This window comes from Dromiciops gliroides, chromosome 3, assembly GCF_019393635.1.
Source record: "Dromiciops gliroides isolate mDroGli1 chromosome 3, mDroGli1.pri, whole genome shotgun sequence".
In the NCBI taxonomy this organism is placed as follows: Eukaryota; Metazoa; Chordata; class Mammalia; order Microbiotheria; family Microbiotheriidae; genus Dromiciops; species Dromiciops gliroides.
In genome coordinates, this window is record NC_057863.1 from 404,570,505 (window position 1) to 404,591,074 (window position 20,570).

At 38.6% G+C, this 20,570-nt stretch overlaps 1 protein-coding gene across 1 annotated transcript; it reads right to left on the reverse strand.

The window, feature by feature from the left end:
• Positions 1-7,029: 7,029 nt before the first annotated feature.
• Positions 7,030-15,698, reverse strand: LOC122747697 (olfactory receptor 958-like). The gene is made up of 2 exons (XM_043993581.1): positions 14,793-15,698; positions 7,030-7,071 (listed from the first exon to the last, which is right to left on the reverse strand). The coding sequence occupies exons 1-2, from the start codon at positions 15,696-15,698 to the stop codon at positions 7,030-7,032; spliced, it is 948 nt and encodes a 315-aa protein (XP_043849516.1).
• Between the last annotated feature and the right edge of the window lie 4,872 nt (positions 15,699-20,570).

Genomic DNA, 20,570 nt, shown 5'->3' on the forward strand with positions numbered 1-20,570 from the left:
GACAAGAAATCACAGAAGACATTAAGGTACGAATGAAATGTGTTCTATTCTGACTGGGAACTATTTATACCAGTAAGATCATGAATTCATTAGAATGAAAAGTCCTTCAGATTCTTGCATAACTTCTCCATTTACCTTTACATCATTTTCATACAATGATGACTATTAATGTAAGAATAAGCAAGCTGATGCTGTCAGTAGCCATAATTCCAATTTTAGCAACATCACACAAATTTATAGAACCTTAGTGAGATGTGTTGGCAAATCATTAGTAAGAGCAGGGTAATAGAAAGGGTACGAGATTTAACGTCAGAGGACCTGGGTTAAAATTTCAAATATATTTATGATCTTGGGGGATTCATGTCCCTTTTCTTGGTTTACCTTCCTAATCTGTAAAATGAAAGGCCTTGGAATAAATTGCTTCTAAGGTCTCTTCCATATCTAAACCTTTGAATTTATGATTCCAAGATAGAGATAAAAAAGAGATGAATGATGTGTGGAGAACTGATTCTCAACTTGACATAATAAAATTGAATAGCATATAAGGGACTGTATAAGGTACTGATAATTAAAGTAGCTTTAATTGCTAAGCAAGATGATTCCTTTGGGCCAACACACTAAGATACAAAATAGAAGAAATAAATTTTAGTTAGATTTTTAAAAATTTTATTTATTTATTTATTTTTTGTGGGGCAATAAGGGTTAAGTGACTTGCCCTGGGTCATACAGCTAGTAAGTGTCTAGTGTCTGAGGCTGGATTCAAACTCAGGTCCTCCTGAATCCAAGGCCGGTGCTTTATCCAACGCACCACCTAGCTGCCCCTCAAATTTTAGTCAGATTAAGCAGAAATAGGGATGGTATTGTAAGATGTGGGACTTGCTTCAATAACAGGTATAGTTAAGCATAAATAAAATGACAATCACAGAAAATGTTAACCATGTAAAATGATAAAGGATAACTTTGTTTTCTCTTTGCTGAGAATACATCTTCAGAACACTAGTTTCAGCAACCAAATGAGCAGTAGTAGCCAAAGGATTATTTAATACGATTCAAATGAAATGCATTTTCAAAATGACCATGTGGACTTTACATAGGATAAAGTAAATGGAGTTTAGTCAGGAAAAACTTTTCTTCACTCTTACATCACCGTGGTAAATGCTCTCTAAGGTACTCATTGAAAACACAACTTTTTAGTTAATGAATCTCTAAGGTCCTTGTTCATCAGCACATGACTTCTGAGGCTCATTATAACTTCTCCTTCTTACATCCTCATTCTGGGTCTTTAATTGTGAGCTATGGGCCAAGAGACTTGTTTAACAAGGGAATTATCAGACATTGCACTGGGCCTTGTTAAAATGCTTGCAGTGGGGTATTGTATATGAAGTGTTGTTCCCTATATTATTAAGTACTGAATAGAAGATAGGCACAAACACATGTGCCCACATCAGTAACACTGAGTTCACATTGATTTCTCTAGTGACTCTAATCACCTGCTTGATTACCCCTAATATTTTTCTACCTCTAAAAATGAAATATTTAATAGGCCCTGTTCACTAAAGGCAAACTAGCAAGTGGTCTCTGGGAATTACCCAGTTGTGCTGTTGCCTTTGGGACTCAATAGCAAAAATGTATTTGACACACCACAACTTGTTTTGAATCATTTACCACGAAGTATAAGGAATGTATAAATCAAGGACTCCAAAAAGAAATTGCCAGTGGACCTCTATACTCCAGGGTTAGAATGTTTTGATACCACAAAGTCATCAATGAATTTGTCCATTGGTGACTAGGTGACTATGTTCTGAGTGTCAAGAGTTTCTGGATTTACCCCCCCCCCCCACTCAGGGAAGGGAAAAACTGGCAACCCTTTGGTAATTTAGAGCAACACAGCCATTTTCTGGAATTAAAAGGGGATTTCAGGTACTGGGCATGGGATTTTGATTATATAGTTTGACAATTCATGTATACTAAATTAACCACATTAGTGCCTAGTCTCACTTTACTGTATGTTGGAAAGACACAAGTTCTACATTCTCCTTTTCACCATTGCATGACACAGGGAAAAGCATACATTCTTATAGCCTGTTTTCTTATCTTTAAAAACATGGGACTAAAAATGTCAAACACCCTTTCCCATATAAGTCCAATGAGTCTATAATATTGCATTTAAAAAATGGATAGCCTCATTTAGATGAGATATCTGTGAAAATGTCAAATTTTATTGAATTTTATTTATTTAGAAAAGAAATAAAAGTGCAGTTATTCGATACTATAAATCTGGATTCTACTAGAGATTCTACTATGTACTATAGTCTACCTGGACTATACTTTTGAACTACACTTATGAATCACTATTTTCAGCCCCAGGGGTAGCTGGTATATGGAGATATTGCATTATCTCCCTAGTGTCTATAGACCATCATTATATCTTTCCAAGTATCTAACCTCCTATTGTACCTGATTGGCTTATCCAATGATTCACAACAATGTCTAGAGGTTATACTAAAGTAACATAAAAGATATGAAAGGGCTATTCTCAAATTCTTAAGAAGGTACTCTAATATATACATACATATACAATATACATACATCTCTCTTTATCAATATCTATCTATCTATCATCTATCTATCTAATCTGTGTTCTTGTTGATGTGGTTCTTTCCAAAATTATTCAATATTTAGATGCAGATAAAAAATTTATTAATGCCTGCTCATTCCATATGAATGTTGTTCACTTCTTCCCATAAATTTAGCACAAAGGGTCCACTAATTATGTTGGACTTATTTTTTCTTATGTTCTCTGAACTATATAAAAGATTCCAGGGGTGTACAAGAGCTTTCATTGATTATTCCTTGCTTTTCCTATGTAAAAAACCCATAATCTTTTTTTGAAAGGAAGGAAACAAGTATTTATTAAGTAACTACTATGTGTAAAACACTGTACTAAGTGCCTTACAAACATTACTTCATTTGTTTCTCACAACAACCATCTAAGGTAGGTATTATTATTATTATTCTCATTTTGTAGCTGAGGAAACTAAGGTAGACAAAAGGCAAGTGACTTACCCAAGATCACATAAATAGTAAGTGTCTAAGACTAGATTTCCACTCAGAACTTCCTGACTCTAGGCCCAATGCTACATCTTAGCACCACTTAGCTGCTTAATTTTGGATTATACATATCTTTGATAGTATCTTTCACATTGATTCTCCTGCCTGATTCTTTATCTGTAGTGTGCTACAGCCTGCTTATTTCCATCTTGCTCTTCTCTAGATGGGATCAAAATAAAACCAATTTAAATTTCCTTTTTACTTAAAAAAAAAAGACTCCTCCAGAATGGAGGAAGTGGGAGTAGTTCAAGGCTAACCATTCTCACTGCCTTTGGGGTATGATTTCAGGAAGGCTGCTTTTATCATAATTCCTTCTTCTCTTATTGAGTTTTGAAGTCCCTTCATTGGGGGTACAATCTTTCATTTCACAATGAGAAAAGAAGCTTACAATTTAAATTTTCCTGGAAAGGGAACACAGTGACTAAAACTCACCTCCACTGAACTAAATTAGGCATAAATAATAGTTAATTGATTCATACTCAAGAAAAGATTTTCATAGCAAAGAGAAGAACAGAGATGATATGAGGTCAGTGAGCACCAGGAAGTGATGGAGGGTTGTCTTTTAGAGGGAAAAAGATTGTAGAATGAAAAGGCTAGTGGCAATGGCCTACAAAAAATTGACTACCTCAGTTTCCTCAACTTTAAAATAGGGATAATAATAGCACCTGGCAAAAAAAGGGGGGGGGGCGGCTAAGTGGTGCAGTGGATAAAGCACTGGCCCTGGATTTAGGAGGACCTGAGTTCAAATCCAGCCTCAGAAACTTGACACTTACTAGCTGTGTGACCCTGGGCAAGTCACTTAACCCCCATTGCCCTGCAAAAAAAAAATAATAATAATAGCACCTGGCTCTCAGAATTGTTGTAAAGACCAAATGAGATAATAATTGTGAAGCACTTTGTGCCTGGTACTCAGTAAGCACTATATATTAAGTTTTAGCTATTATCGTTGTCATTATTATTATTATTATGTAACATTTGTTTGATATTCAAAGCCCTTTATAAACTGTTTTTTATAGTCTTATTATAAACTTACCCTGCCCCTCGCCCCCACCCCCCTGGCTTCTTGCTTCACCCTGCCCTCTCCACTACATATTCTGCAATCCAGTGACACTGGGCCACCTTGTTCCTCAAACAAGAAATTCAATCACTGAACCTTGGAGATTTTTATAGGCTGTGCCCCATTCCTGAAATGCTCTCTCTCATCCACATCTATGGTATTTCCTGTCTTTCTTCAAGTCTCAGCTAAAGTCTCACCTTCAAGGAATTTCTTCTAGTTCCCCTTCATTTTAGAGCTTTCCTTCTGTTGGCCTGGTACATATTTTGTTTGTACATAGTAGTACACATGCAAATATGCATCTCCCTCATTAGACTGTGAACTCCTTGAGAACAGGGACTGTCTTTCATCTTTCTTTGTATCCTCAGGGCTTAGCACAGTGCTTGGTAAATAGTAGGTACTCCATAAATGTTTATTGACTGATTAACTGACTGGATATTCTGGCATATGGGTCTATGGAAACGTCACCCATTATGCTATTGGGTAATTCCTCTAGAATGTCACAACACTTAACAGTAGGCTATCACAACTACATTGGAAATCAAGGAGCTGGAGTCTTTCCTACACATGACAGCATAACTTCTTTCTCTGTTTTTTTTTTTTTGGTTTTGTATTCTTGAAATCAATAACATGGACTCTATGGATATTTATATGGTCTGTTGGAAAGAGCACTGGCCTTAGTGTCAAAAAACCTCCATAATTTTAAATTCTAGCTCCTTACTCTTTTTTTGTTTGTATTTCCTGAAGCTGTTCTATTTTGGGCAGGTTCTTTTCCAGGCCTCAGGTTATTTTCTGTAAAACAGGGGTCATGACAAATGTACTACTTACCTAATATAAATACAGAGTACTACATAAATGTACTCTATTATTATCTATTTGTGACATAATGAGCTTTCATCCACATCTTGCAAATAAACACTGATCATATGCTTACAACCTAAAAGAAAACAAAGTGGGTAAAATAAAAAAAAATACAGTGTACAGAAGCTATATGTATATATGTATAGATAGAGAGAAGATATGTGTTTATATATGTTTGTATGCATATGTATATAAATTATTTTTCTTCCTTCCCTTTCTAGTTTTTATGTTGAGGTTCCATTTGGTCTTGGAGACCACTCAGTGTGTTGGCTATGGATTTTATGATGTAAGGAGATCATTGCCCCCACTAAATGATGCTTACATTCTTGGATGATTTTTATGTATTTTATAAGAATTATAATAATTAACATTGATATGCTGTTTTAAAATTTTCAATGTGTTTTGCAACAATTTTATCATTTGAAACCGATAACAATCCTGTGTGGTAACATAATGATTGTAAGTATATTTATCTTGATTTTATAGCTGAAGAAACTAAGGCTCAGAGAAGTTAGAGTATTTGATTCACTCATAGGCACAAAACTAAATAAGTATCAGTTGATTTTCAAATGCAAATCTTAGGGACTCCAAGTTCAACAACCTACCGGCATTCTATTCTCCCCCCCCCCACCATTTGTTCAGCTATTCAGAAGAGGGAAGAGCTAGTAGATGAAATAGTATGCAACTGAGGCATGAGGTTTGTGTTCACATGTGCAAGAATTTAGATGTGACTGAGCAACAATTTGCAGAGGGAGTATAATGAATAATAATATAATGAATAAGAAAATAAAATAAGAAAAAATCAAAACCAAATGTGAAGATCATACCATATCTCCCCAGGAATTATTGTTGACCCCTATGTTCTAGATAGATGAAAATTATAGCAAAGTGTTACAGGGTCACTTGGTTTAAGAGCTTCTTGGCGTGCAATAGCTGCACAATCCACCAGGTGGCTGTCCAAGCTTGATGTTTCAGTTCACTTCCAATTTACAGGCTTGAACATGTCCTGTGTTCTAGTTTGAAGCAATTTTTTCATTACCAGCAAATTCTGAGATTCAGCCATGCCTTGTCTTAGCCCAGGTTTAAGTCTAGTGTATTAAAGGGAAAATTTTAAAACAATTAAAAAAGGAATAGAATTTGGAACTCAAAATTAAAAAAAATGTTTTTAACATGTAATGGGGGAAAATGAAATATTATATTAAAAATACATCACCTGTCTTTTCCTGCCTTGCAGAAGATGAAAAGAAAAAGCTAGATAAGAAACCTGAAGAGTGAAAGAGCAGACACTCACCAACACTCACATTTTTACAGATCACAAACAAGGGTAGCACTTGAGAAAAATACCCCTGAATCTTTGTCACTGTGAATCAGTCAAAAAAAGATTTCTCTGTTCTCACAGCAAGGAGTCAATGTACACAACCATATCTATGGAAGGTTACCTCCAGATGTCTCTAGACAAAGGTATCATAAGGTTGGTAGGAGAACTAATCAAATTGACATCCTCCTTGTATTTATGTGCACATTCCTATCCAGATGGTAAGCTTCTTAAGATAAGGGCAAAGCTTATATTATCTTTGTAATACCCACAGGATTTACTGCCATTCCTTCCAAATAGTAGTTCATCCTTCATTTTCAAAGAGGATTAATGACGTCACTGGGGTGATGACTTGTGCCTGAATTGTATTTAAGTGAAGCAAAGTTGTCAGCCTCATTCTCTCTTAGAGAGTCATCAAAGTCTAGTGGCAAGAAAAAAATCAAGAAGACTGGTGATGGTCAGGATTCAGAGGATCAGACCTTGGTGTCTGATGCCTGAGCAATCTTTAAAGTGCTGCACGGTACCTCCTTCAGTTGTCTTCAAGGCCATTGGAACAAAAGTTTTCATCCACCTATTCTGTCAGGGTAGGGGATTTCTTCACATGCTTGGGGTAGATATCTCCTTAACTCAATGATGAGTTTGAGGTCTGTTACCCTCAGCCTGATTTAGCCCACTTTCCTAGATGGTTTTACTGGGGTGTGGCCATTGAAAATGCTACAGCTTGTTGGAGCTACAGGTGAGAGGTTGGTGATAGGTGGACACCAGAGATGTAGGAACAGCACTGAAAAGCGCTCAGCAAGCCCTTATGAAAGAGATGTCAGTCCTCCAGGAACACTCCATATATCCTTTGCATATATTTGATAATCACTAAATACCATATGATATGAACTGAAACCTGAGAATTCAATAACAACATTCAGTCATAAACATTTATTAAGCACCCATTGTATGCAGAGTAACAATGATAGGCCAAAAATTTTTGTTCTCCTAACCATATAATTTGAAAAAAACAACAACAACAGGAAATCATGGAAATTTGGACAACTTATACATTTCTAATCATAGACAATCTGAAAGAAGTATGAAATGAGACTAGCTCACCAATACATATTCATATTAAGCACATCTGTTCAGACATAGAAACATAATATCTATGCACAAAGAATTAACTATAAAATTATACCTGGCAGCCACACCAAAATAATTCACTGGTCATTATTTTTCCCTTAAAGAATAGTAAATATTTTTTTCCTTGTTTCAACAAATTCCATTTTTAATAAATTTCCCAACTTTCTTCAGTTTGTAGTTCATAAAACATTGTTTTACTTTTGGGAAATTGAGAAAGGATTTGATTTTATAAAGGTCATGATCATTTTTTAAATTGTCTGTGCATCTCTAGTGACCAGCACAATATGTTGCACATAGTAGTTCTTTAATAAATACATATTGGACAGGGTGGGTTGCTCCAACTAAAGAGTACTTGTTCCTGAAATTCCAGTTCCTTTCTCTTTAACAAAGCACTGTTCTCCTTGTACAGGACAAGAAGAGGACTTTTTAATGACTTTGGATGGCCAGCAATGGCGTAGTTTCTTCCCAGTAGAATGAAAGCTTTTATTAAGAAAGCTTTTTTTTTTTTTTAGTTAGGCAATTGGGGTTAAGTGACTTGCCCAGAGTCACACCGCTATTAAGTGTTAAGTTTCTGAGGCCAGATTTGAACCCAGGTACTCCTGACTCCAGGGCCAGTGCTCTATCCACTGTGCCACCTAGCTGCCCCAAGAAAGCTTTTAATAAGAAAGGATCAGTTTCTTTTCTTTTCCTTGTATTTTGGCTTTGCATATCCTTCCTTGAATAGCCCTTTGTACAGAATAGGAATTTAATGTTTGCTGAATAAAATTGCTAGATTCAACTATTGGTGGACACAGCATCAATCAAGAGTGAAGAAATCACCTGTTACTTCTGTGCTTTTCAGCTGAAGACAGCCAAAGTGTTACATGATATTTCAGATGGAGGCAGTGTGACTGAGAGGAAAGAGAACTGACTCTGGATTCAGAAGACCTCAGAGTAATTTTTATCTCTGATACTTGCTATTTGTGTAACCATGGGTGAGATATTTAGTCTCACTAGGCCTTGGTTTCTACATATATAAAATGAAAGAGTTGTAATAGTTGGCCTTACCAACACCAGTTCTCTGAAACTGTGAACTTTTCAATAGTCAAAATAACTACACCCTAAGCATTATTTTACAAAATGGCACTGAGAAAGAGTTTCATCATGTTTGACAGATTAACTCCTGGTGGAGGCTGCTTTATAAACTCCACTAGAGCAGGCACCTGATTCATATTTCATCATTAGTATCACTTAAATGATTAAACAAAGAATAATGCAAGCATTGGGACTGTAAGGGCCAAATTTTAATTGGGGAGTGTTAGCTAGGTGGCTCACCACAATATTGGGGTAAAGAGGGAGACCAACAGCCTCCCTCAAAAACAGAACAGGGTTTATTAACAAGAATGAACTTAAAAATACAAGCAAGATCAGTAGAATTAAGGGAAAGGGAAAAAAATGGGGGAAGGGAAATGATACAACCTGAATAACAGCGCTGCTCAGGGATCAGCTGAGAATACATGGCTGCGTCCTGTTGCTTTCCAGCTTCAAGCTAGAATGGCGAAACTCCTCCCTTCTCCTTCCCAGCAGACCTCAGCCTAACCACACACAGCCCCAAGCTAATTGGCCGGCAGCCCTGACTGTCACATGACTGCCCTCACTGGGCTTCCAGTCATTATAATTTTGCCAGGCCCATGCTGGCTTCCGCGAGTGGTGATGACATGAGGTGCCAGTATCATGGCGACTGCTACAACCAGTGGATGGAACACCATGCCATTGTGGAGGCACAGTGCCTGAGCCCCAGGCCAGTCAGCTCACTGTTTTTTTTTTTTAATTCTAGCCAAAAGATGGGGCTATAAAAACCTCAAATAATAATTAATTCTTTACAGGACCCAGGGTAGGTTTCTAGGGATCTACTTTCTGAGTGCCAGTGATACAATTTAGTCTTCTAATACAAACTCTTGGAAGGCTTTAGGGCCCCCAAGAAGAATCTGTGGTTCCATGGGGCCCAGTGAAGATGTGGGCATTAGTCGATCACTTTCTGATGGTGGTGTGAGTATAGAAACAGAAATATTTTCAATTTGAAGAATCAGGCATATTTTCAGGATCTCTTTTTCTTCTTCTTCTTCTTCTTTTTTTTTAGTGAGGCAATTGGGGTTAAGTGACTTGTCCAGGGTCACATAGCTAGTAAGTGTTAAGTGTCTGAGGCCGGATTTGAACTCAGGTACTCCTGACTCCAGGGCTGGTGCTCTATCCACTGCACCACCTAGCTGCCCCTTCTTCTTTGTTTTGAAGGAATGACATATTTATTCAGTACTGACTTTGGTCAAAGGACTGTGTAAAATGTTGGGGACCAAATCACTGCTCTCAAGGAGCTCCCGGTTGCAGAGGGGAGACAAGGGTTCTGAAAGATTTTTGTCCCCCTGCTTAAGTGATATATATGCCTCATACTGCCTGAGAAAGGTGGTTAGCTGAAAGTCCTCAAATTCCCAGCTAACCTATGGGAAATTCACCACTGGCTCTGTCTTAACCAAAAGCTGCCAATGCTTGTGTAAAAAAAAATAATTAATAATAATTAGCTAATCTAACCTGGAAAAATTATATAATTTTGGATTTATGAAAAATTATGGGTTTAGAAAAACTATAATTGAGTCACAAGTCCTGCTGCAGTTGCCATTCAAATATGAAAATATTTTTGATGACTAGCCTAATTTTGGGGGCTAAAGCTGACTGGGGTACTTAATCTGGGACTGTTGACTATTTGGCTATCTGACTGCTATTAATTTAATGCGGGCTGTTTATATAAAGTTCCACCACACTGCTCCTGAATTGATAAGCAAAATATTAAGAAGCCTCTTAACTAAATAATCAAAGCAGAGTTTATTTATGAGATACTATTTAAAATTAAGAATACAGGGAAATAAAATGTACAACCTGACTGCATTGCGGTGCATCTCTTTCCACTGTGTCTCTTTCCCACCTGCTGCACTTGGAACTTCTTTAATACAATAAGGGCCTTAGCCGCCTCTTGCCTTAGGGCATTCAGGTCTTTTATTCTAACTCTGAGCCCCTTTCACTTTGTAAATCCCCTTGCTGCTAACTTTCCTCTCCTTACTGCCACCGCTGAACCCCTGTGTTTCTCTCTCACCGATCTTCTGTCTATCTGCTCCGTCAGTCTGCCCTTTGGCCTCTCTTTTCTCTGCTCCTAGTCCTTCTTGTCTTCTCCTGCATCCTTGTAGCCCCCTGTCTGTCTTCTCCAACCTTTGCCGTCTCATCTGCCGTCCCTTGACCTCTTCGCCTCATCTCGTCCGTCCCCCTGAGTCTAACCCCCAGGTCTATATATAATCTTTCTTTTCTCTACTCAAATCTTGGGGCCTTCTGTGCCCCCAAAGACCAAGCTAATCCTCCAGCCAGGGCTGCGGCTGGTGGTGGGGGGTGCGTTCGAGCCTCACGTGCTATAGCACAGGCTATCCAGGATCTTTCAGATAGCTCCGCTCAGGTCGGAGGGAGCTGAGGGCTTTTTTTCCTCAGCTGTCTGACCTGGCATCTTGTACAGCCCATGGGACTTTTTGACTCAGCTGAAGCAGAGGGGGAGGGGCACCAGCACCTCCCACACAGAAGAGACCCTGAGGGCCTAAGGCTTTCTAATCTCAGCCTAAAGGTAGGGTCCCCAAATCAAAATAAATTTCCACACTTGCAATGCCTGCTTCTTTATTGAACCTCTCTGCAACCTCCTGACAACTCAGGCAAGCCCTGGCAGCCACGTAAAACTCTGTGTTGATAATGATGATGGCAAATATAGGTTTTTGGAGAGATTTTCAACCTCTTAAAGAGACAGGAGGCATTGCTTTTCAGGGTTAGTTGTTTTAACCTCTGGTGGTTGGACTGAGAATTCTCTTAACATTTGCCTACATGGGTATATAACTCATTTGAATACTTTATTTACCCAGACTCTACTCAAATTGCTTTGTGCAGGTTAATCTTGGGGATTATATATTGTCTCAGGTTGTCTGTGAAGACTACTTAGATCCACTGTCCATTGATACATTTCCATTATAATAGTCACTGTGAATATTGTTTCCCTGGTTCTGCTTATTTCTCTCTATGTAAGTCCACAGGAGTATTCTAATTTTTAATTTAATTTAATTTAATTTTGTTTTGTTGTTGTTGTTTGTTTGTTTGTTTTGCAGGACAATGAGGGTTAAGTGACTTGTTCAGGGTCACACAGCTAGTAAGTGTCAAGTGTCAGGAGGCTGGATTTGAACTCAGGTGGTCCTGAATCCGGGGCTGGTGTTTTATCCACTGCACCACCTACCTTCCTCCTAGTATTCTAAATACTATTCTGAATTCTTCACAGTTGTTATTTCCTATAAAACAGCGATAGAATCCATTATTTTCATATGCTACAATTTGGACATTGATGCTGAAGATTTCTGAGGTGCTAAAAGATTACTTGTCCATTGTTTCCTTTTTCTTTCACTAACATTTTTTTCTGATATATTGTGGCCAATATGCTTGACATTTAGTTAAATAGGTGTCTCTCCCTGACCCTTTGGTGATTGGGTGGGTGGTTGCCTGGTCCAGGAAGCAGCCTGGGGTGAGAGGCGGGGTTATTTGATACCATGGACATCTTCCTTCCCATCATCAAGCTTAAGAATTATTTTGCAGTGCATATTACTTTGCTTTGTATGTAGGAAATGAACTGAGTCTCCTGGTGTTTCACTCTCTGCATTAGGATTGGGAGGTATAGTACCAGCAAGATATACCATTGACTTCAAGGTTTGACATTAGTGACCCAGATTTTGACATTCCAATCACAGTTTCCACCACATATATTCTGGTTGCTGTCCTAGCACTAGGAGTATAGAGCAAGTTCTCCCCCAAACTCCAGGGCCTATAAGCTATCTCACCCTGGTTGGATCCCAGTGGCAGTCTTAGAAATCTAGCTAAGCCTCTACTTAGTCATCATCAATACTGATCTCATCACTATTGACCTGCTGGTCTTCTCAGGGTAAAAGTACATATAGGTGATTAGTAGCCTGCTTTTTGGGAGGACTGGTTATAACCTGGTACTCGGCTAGTGTTGTATCATCATCTTTGTTTTCCTCACCTAGAATCTTTGACTGAAAATCCTGCCAGAAGTAGTGGCCAAAGGCATTCTGGGGTGAATGGGGGTCAGAACTGGCTGTGTATGTACTTGGCTATGGGTTAGCTTGTTTTCCCACCTAGCTGCCCCTTTATTTATTTTTTTTGCTGGGCAATGAGAGTTAAGTGACTTGCCCAGGGTCACACAGCTGGTAAGTGTCAAGTGTCTGAGGCTGGATTTGAATTCAGGTCCTCCTGAATCCAGGGCCAATGCTTTGTCCTCTGCGCCACCTAGCTGCCCCATCTCCTAATATCTTTCTGCAAATGATGGCCGAATCTAGTCTCTTCCCTGAGTTCTAGTCCCACATTACCAACTACCTTTTGGACAAACTGGATGTTCCACAGACATCCCAAATATGACCAAAACAGAATTTACTATTTTCCCTCATAAACCCTTTTCTCTTTCAAACGTCCATATTCCTATGTATAACCATTTTCCTGGTCACCCAGGCTCTCAATCCTGGTGCCATCTTTGGCTCCTCACTTGTACTTTTCTGACATATCAAGACTTGTCATATTAACATTCGATTCATTGTTCCTATTTCATTACCTTCTCTCCAGTCACAAAGCCACCATCCTGGTGCAAGTTTTCATCATAGCATATCAGGAATATTGCAAGAGCTTTCTGGTTGGTCTCTCTGCCTCAAGTTTCTGTGCACTTCAGGCTATCTTCTCAGCTTCCAAAGTGATTTTTGCTAAAGAGCAAGTCTGATCAAGTTACCCCCTCCCACTCAAACTCTAGTGTCTCCCTATTACTTCCAGAATCAAATATTAAATGATTTATTTGGGATATAAAACTCTTTGCAACCTGTGCTCTTTTTTCCTACCTTTTCATTGTTCTTACCCTTTATATCCCTCCATAACACTATGATCCAGGTACACTGTCGTTCTCACTGTTCCTGGCATAGAACACACCATTTGCCAACTTTTTGCTTTCCAAATAGTTGTTCCCCATTCCTGGATTATTCTTCCTCCTCACCTTTTCTTCTGAGTTTTCCTGACTTCCTTCAAAACTCAAATCAAACCCACTATCTACAAAAGATCTATTCTAGTCCCCTCCACTGTTAGTACCTTCCTTCTGAGATTTTCTTCTTTGTAATACAAAAAATATAGATATAGATATGCATATGTTTATGTCTATAAATCTTTTATGTACATAATTATTTGCATTTTGTTTATTTTGTTTCTGCCATTATAATAAGCTCCTCAGTGACATAAACTATTTTTTTTTTTTTTGCATTTCCAGAGCTTAGCACAGTGTCTGGAACATAGTAAATCCTTGTTTATTGGTTGCTGGACAGAACATGAGAGAGGAGACTTCTGAGTTTGAGATTAAATTCTGATACTTGAGAGCAGGGTGAAAGATTGATGGCCATAGAGAGAGAGAGGCATGGTGGCATCAACCAACTCAAGGAAAACATCATGTATAGTCTTTTGCAAATACAATTAGCCTTTCAATCCATGACTTATAGGCTTTTTATGAAGTTTATTTATAACGACCCTAGGACTAATTAGTACATGTTACAGAAGCCAATTTTAGCTGAATATAAGGAAATTTTAATCAACTTTTAGAATGATCTAGAAATGGAATGGGTTTCCTCACACAAGAGTTTACTATCACTGAAGGTCTTCGATGGAGATAATCATTGTTAGGTATATTCATGTACTGGATGGGATGAAATGGCTTTTGATGTTTTTTCAATTCTGTGATTCTATGACTTTACTGTTATAAAAGTTGTCCTACTTCTATTTGTATGGTTGTTTGAGGGCAGTATTCCTTAGCACTGCTGCCCTATTCAGCCATTGATAACTTCTTATTTCTGAGACAACACCCTGCTTCGCCTAGTGTAATTCAAAGTCATGTGAGCCTCAAATGACAATTTATGTGAATAAAATGTTTTTCAAATGTTAAAATACTATGAAAAAGACAATTGTTTTTATTAATAATAATAATTATTATTAGCAATTGCCAACACTGGTTAGGGGGTTTTCAGATCCAGTAAGACCTTTAATGAGAATGTGGAGACTATCAAAGTTTAAGATTGTGAGGAATAACTACTAATTGTCTTTGATATAGAAGCCTAATATTTAATAGAGCTACGCTTAATTTTAGTTTTCATTTTAAACTCATAGGGAAGAAGAAAGACAAATCAAGTTGTACATCAACTAGTGACCCCCTTCTGATGGGACCTGTCCCCCAGCCAGCTTCTTCAGTGCTCCCTTGACATCCTTGTTCCTAAGAGTATAGATTGTGGGATTAAGCATGGGAGTGACAACGTTGCCAAAAATCTGAACAGGAGTCACTAGCACTTCACTCAGAGATGGCTGGGTATAGATGAGGGCACAGGGCCCAAAAAACAGTGTGACAACAGAGAGATGAGATACACAAGTGGATGCTGCCTTGCGGCGGCCCTCAGCTGAGTGCATCTTCAGAATAGCAATGACAATGCGGATGTAGGAGGCCAAGATGAGCAGGAAGCAGGTCATGGGCACAAGACCAATATTGGTAAAGCTCACTGTCTCAATGATGATGGTGTTGCCACAGGCCAACTTGACCACAGGAAAGATATCACAGAAGAAGTAGTCTACCACATTGGAACCACAGTAGGGCAGCTGGAAGGTTAGTGTGGTAAGAATAGTGGCATGGAAGGAGCTGGTGAACCAGGTCCCAGCAGCTAGGACTGCACAAACCCGGCGGTTCATGATGATGGTATAACGCAGTGGGTGGCAGATGGCAGCAAATCGGTCATAGGCCATCACAGTATAAAGCAGACACTCAGTACTGCCCAGGAAGTGATAGAAGAAGACCTGGGACATACAACCACCCAGGGAAATGACCTGATTCTTCACCAACAGGATTGCCAGCATCTTGGGGGTACTTACTGAGGAGAAGCCAATGTCTAGTACAGATAAGTTGCACAAGAAGAAATACATAGGAGTATGCAGACGGGAATCAGATGTCACAGCCACAAGGATGAGAAGATTTCCCAGCAGGGTGCAAAGGTAGAAGATCAAGAAGACAATAAAGAGCACTTGTTCCTGCCCTTCTGTGTGAGGGATACCAAGCAAGATGAACTCAGTCACAACAGTGTGGTTCCTTAGCTCCATAGACATCAGATGTGTTCCTTTAGAAAGGACATTAAAAACACACACAGTAAATAAATAAGTCTAGATACTAAATTCCCTCTATTGCCACCTCTTCCTCAATTTTTTCAGGATAGAAAAGTGATGAGAGGCCTTAGGAGATAATCAGAGAAAATTTACAATGAAAGATATGGGCACTGACCTCACACAGAAGTGAAAATGCTCTGAGCCTAGTCTTAACAGATAAACCCAGAAAAAGATAAAGGAGGAACCTGCTTCTTGGATGGGGTCACCTTTAATACCGACACTTCTTCAGAAGGCTATGAGTAGGCATGAGGGAACAGCAATGTCCTGAGCACCCAGAAAGTAGGCATTTGGCCTAACAGTATAGGCTGATTTGTAGACATGCTAGAGCCATTTGACTGGAGATTATGCTAGTTGAAAAGTTCCCAAGCAATAATATTCGAAGTCTTACCTGATAGAGTGGCAACTCACTTGTCCCTGTCGCAATCTTTGCTCTAACTCTCCTTCTGGTTTCTTTGATTCCTAGTACAAATGGGGACACAAAAAGCAGGGAGATACCCTTCCACTGAGAAGTCTTGTTCTGCCTGCATAACATTCAACTGTGCTCAAGGAATGTAACAGTCACAGAATCTTCTTCTCCCAAACAGAAGCCACAAAAATTGATGAGAGGTAGTTCTTTGCTCTGAAATGGTAAGGACCCTTGAATGTATAATTCAGGATCTGCTAAGGTAACCCATTATTTTAGCTTCCTATTGCTCCTTTTCAAAGACAATACCAATAATCAGTTGAAGAAATTTTAAAACTTCAATATGTCTATGTATTATACACACGCATATATATTCAAAATAGTACAATGGATTCCATAGAATTTGAAGTCAGAGGACCTGGATTTGAGTACTAGCTTTTCCATTGATTGCCTCTGGTCCTCACTTTCTTTGCCCGTAAAATAATGGGTTTGGACTACATGCTTTCTTCTAGTGCTAACATTTTGTGAAGACGTTTGTTTGTCTGGGGCTCTCAGGCACACCCTTCAGGGAAGGAGTCTCAGAATAATCTCCATTTCACGTATCAAATATGGAAACTTGACAGTATCTGAATGGCCTTCTAATCCCAGACTCAATCATTAAAAAAAAATTGCCCATCACATCCCTCAACACTAGATAAGGTGACAAATACACAATTAAAATACAGAAAACAGCCAGAGCAGAAAAACATAAAACACATAACTTCTCTTTACATCAATCAATACATAAAAGAAAGAAGAAAGAGACAGTCACACCAGGAAAACTTCCAAGGAAATAATCCATGTAACTAACCGTTCTGAACCCTAGCATCCTATCTAGGTCTGACTCACTCTTCAAAATACAAAAACTGCCTAAATGAATTAAGTTTGTGGCCAACTTATTTATTCTTGGGCAATAGTCACTTCCCTTATTCCTCTGTGAGCATTCCTAGGCACTCTTTATTTCTACATACTTCTAAGGAGAATCCGTATGCTTCTAAGTAGCTTCTCTAATTAAAGGACTAACAGCATCCTCCCTTCTAATGTTACTTCTTCTCCTTTCTTACCCAGCCTTGGAGAGGGATGTGATTTGGCTTCTCTCTGTATCTGAAAGAAATTAGTTCCTATAAGCAAGGGCATGGAATTCTCCCATTGTTCACTTCTACACAATGTAACAACCACTCCTGTTATTCCATTTGTCCCTTGTTTTGGGGAGAAACTGTACCTGCCTGATTTTTTCTCTTCTAGCTTTTCAAATCATCTTAAATTTCAGTTTTACCTGAAAAGGTATTCTTTTTTTTGTGCCTGTAAACAGGAGACTAAACTTCAATATTCATGGCAAGTAAGCTCTTGGCTTGCTCTGTAAAAACGTCTGGGTCCTTCAAACATGTCCATTCAGTGAAGAGGTAGGTTCTCAAAACAAGGGATGTATGGGAAATGTTAGCAGGTCTTGCTAACTTGGCAAACACTTATCAGGGCTTGATGTATTATTTTGTTTATCATCTAGACTTAAAGAAAACGACAAAGGAAATATTGATAATACATTTTAGGCTTAAAAGTGTGCCAAGCCTTTTTGCAGTGCCAGTTATTAAATATTTACCAGCACGTCCCTGGAGCTAAGTAATAAATCTGTTGTTATCCATATTTTAAAGATTAGGAAACAGAGGCTCAGGAAAGTGAAGAGCCTGGCTCACAATCACATAACTAAGTGTCAAAGACAGGATATGTGCCTGTTACTTTCCTGACTTCAGGTCCAGGTCTATTTCTATGATACTATCTTGCCTCTGACACAAAGATGTTAACCAAGTGTTTCCAGAAGACATGAATGTATAGTGCATACAGACATACATAAGCTTCCCTAGCTTGCTCCCTGCCACTTAGAATCCTGGAAAGAAGCATTAGGCAAATCTACACTAGGGAAGTGTCTTCTTGGAAACATATTATTTCAGGATGAGGACCTGAAATCTCAAGGTGGTCTCAGTCTTTCATTCTGAACAAACCACAACAATTTAAGGTACAAACATAAGCCAGATAATCATTAATCTACTTGTACCACTAACTGCTTTCTGGATTCCTTCTTAACTATCCTCAGTAACACAGCAACTTCTCTGTCTGAAACTCACAAACTTCTATCGATTCAAGAAAAATATTTTGTAGGAGAAACATTACTGAATGAGAATCCACAGCACCTAGATTTATATTGACTTTGCAACTCACTCACTCACTTCCTACTTTGCACATTAGTTTCATCATCTGTAAATAAGGGGTTTGGACTTAATTAGTTGTAAGTTTCCTTCCAGCTCCACATGCTATGATTCCATGATCCCTGTCCACAATTATCTGTCCAAGCTGAATGACCCCTTGCATATCAGGTCAGTGGAATAGTTTCCTCTTATAACAACCTTCCTGCTAGTGTTTTCTCTTGAATTATGAAAACTCAGTAAGAGACAGACTACTTCTAGTATACTCTACTTCTATAGTCTAATTTACCTTACCACTAAGCAAGATACAGGTATTACTGATTCACAAGACTCCCAAATCAAGCATGGCTTACATTTTTCCCAGCAGGAACACAATTGCTTTCCACATCTCAACCAGTCTTCAATAACTCTAATACTGACAACTGCTCTGCCTGGTTCTACTGAGTCATAAAAACTTTGAGTAGTAGCACACCAACTGTGTCTGCCCTCTAAGATCCAAAAACAGGGAATTGGTCACCAGGTGATTCCCCCCCCCCCGTCATTATAATTTAAAGAAAAAGACAGAAAGGGGAGAGGGGAGAAAGAGACACAAAGAAAGGCATGAGAGATAGACAGTCAGAGAGAGTGCATGAGTGAGTGAGTGAGAAAAAGAGAGTGTTCTCATCAACCACTTGAATCTGAGCCCAAGAGATTGGTGCCCCCAACCCAATTACCTACTTTAAGGCTAAAGCATCTGGTCAAGTGTCCTACCCCCATTTCCAATCCCTAATATACTGCCCATAAGAAAGATTTTCTGAGCTGGGGATAGCAGGAGTTTCTAGAGCTGCCAATTGTCTTAAGCATTAGAGGGACCAGATTACCCCATCCCAAACTCTTTTAATTCTATCCCTAATATTATGGCTTCTGTTACCATTTAGCCACTTCCCGCAATACTCTTCACTCCCTGACACCTAGTGGAAGCTCATAGAACCCCTGTCATTCACTTTGCTCAGTTTCCTTTGGCTATAGGGAAATTGTGCTGTTAGTGATCATTCAAGTTTTGGCTCCAAGAGAGTAACTCAAGAAATCACACATAATTCTGGGATGGACACCTCCCAAAGATACAATGATTGGGCTTTAAATTTAAAGGAACAGGATGTTATAGCATCTTTTCCTTATATATAAAGAAGTGGGGAAATCAGAGCACTACTGTTCACTCTCCCTATGCCAGAAAAATGAAAACGTGCAAGTTTTCCTTTCTTTCCCTCCCTACACATACTACTGGAGAGATTTTTTTTTTTTAGTGAGGCAATAGGGGTTAAGTGACTTGCCCAGGGTCACACAGCTAGTAAGTGGATTTGAACTCAGGTACTCCTGACTCCAGGGCCGTTGCTCTATCCACTGCACCATCTAGCTGCCCCCGATATATATATATATATATATATATATATTTTAATTGACAACCTTTTTCTTTCTTTCTTTTTTTTTTTTTGTGGGGCAATGAGGGTTAAGTGACTTGCCCAGGGTCATACAGCTAGTAAATATCAAGTGTCTGAGGCCAGATTTGAACTCAGGTCCTCCTGGATCCAGGGCTGGTGCTTTATCCACTGTACTACCTAGCTGCCCCCAACAACGTTTTTCAACTACAGTTGTAAGGATATAACAAGTAATAGTAATGAAAGCAATTACTTTCTCTCCATTTCCATTGCAGATTTAATAAGTGTACCTGTCCTAAGATGACAGCAGAAGCAATTTGGTTTTTCTTAAAGAAAGATTTCCTATTTAGACAGATTACTACAACTTTAAATGAATGAACAAGGGAACCTGAGAAATATCATTATTTGAAGAAGGTAAAGATAAGAATGATTAACTCTCTTAGTATATTGTTTTATATATTAAGACACATCTATGCTATGGATATAATGAAAGATTATCATTTAAAGTTCTATTAGGATGGGTATGACTTAAGCAAATAGTAATTGGAAGCAGACAATGTAGTGATAGTGAACCAAGAAATTGTTCTGTTATGATATAGGCTGATTTCCAGAGCAAAGGCAAATATGGTAAAGATCAATACCTATAAAAACATCAGAAAAAGAAACATAAAAGTATTTACTTATTCATGACTCAGTGACAATCAATGTTTATTGATCACCCACTGTTCACACAACAAGGCTCAATAAGTTATAA

Bases quoted from the DNA above. Each gene is read 5' to 3' on its own strand.
- LOC122747697 (XM_043993581.1), bottom strand. From the start codon at position 15,698: ATGGAGCTAAGGAACCACACTGTTGTGACTGAGTTCATCTTGCTTGGT. The intron at 7,072-14,792 runs GCTGGGGGACAG...TCTCACCTGTAG, and splicing joins AGGGAGCACTGAAGAAGCTG to CTCCAACAAGCTGTAGCATT.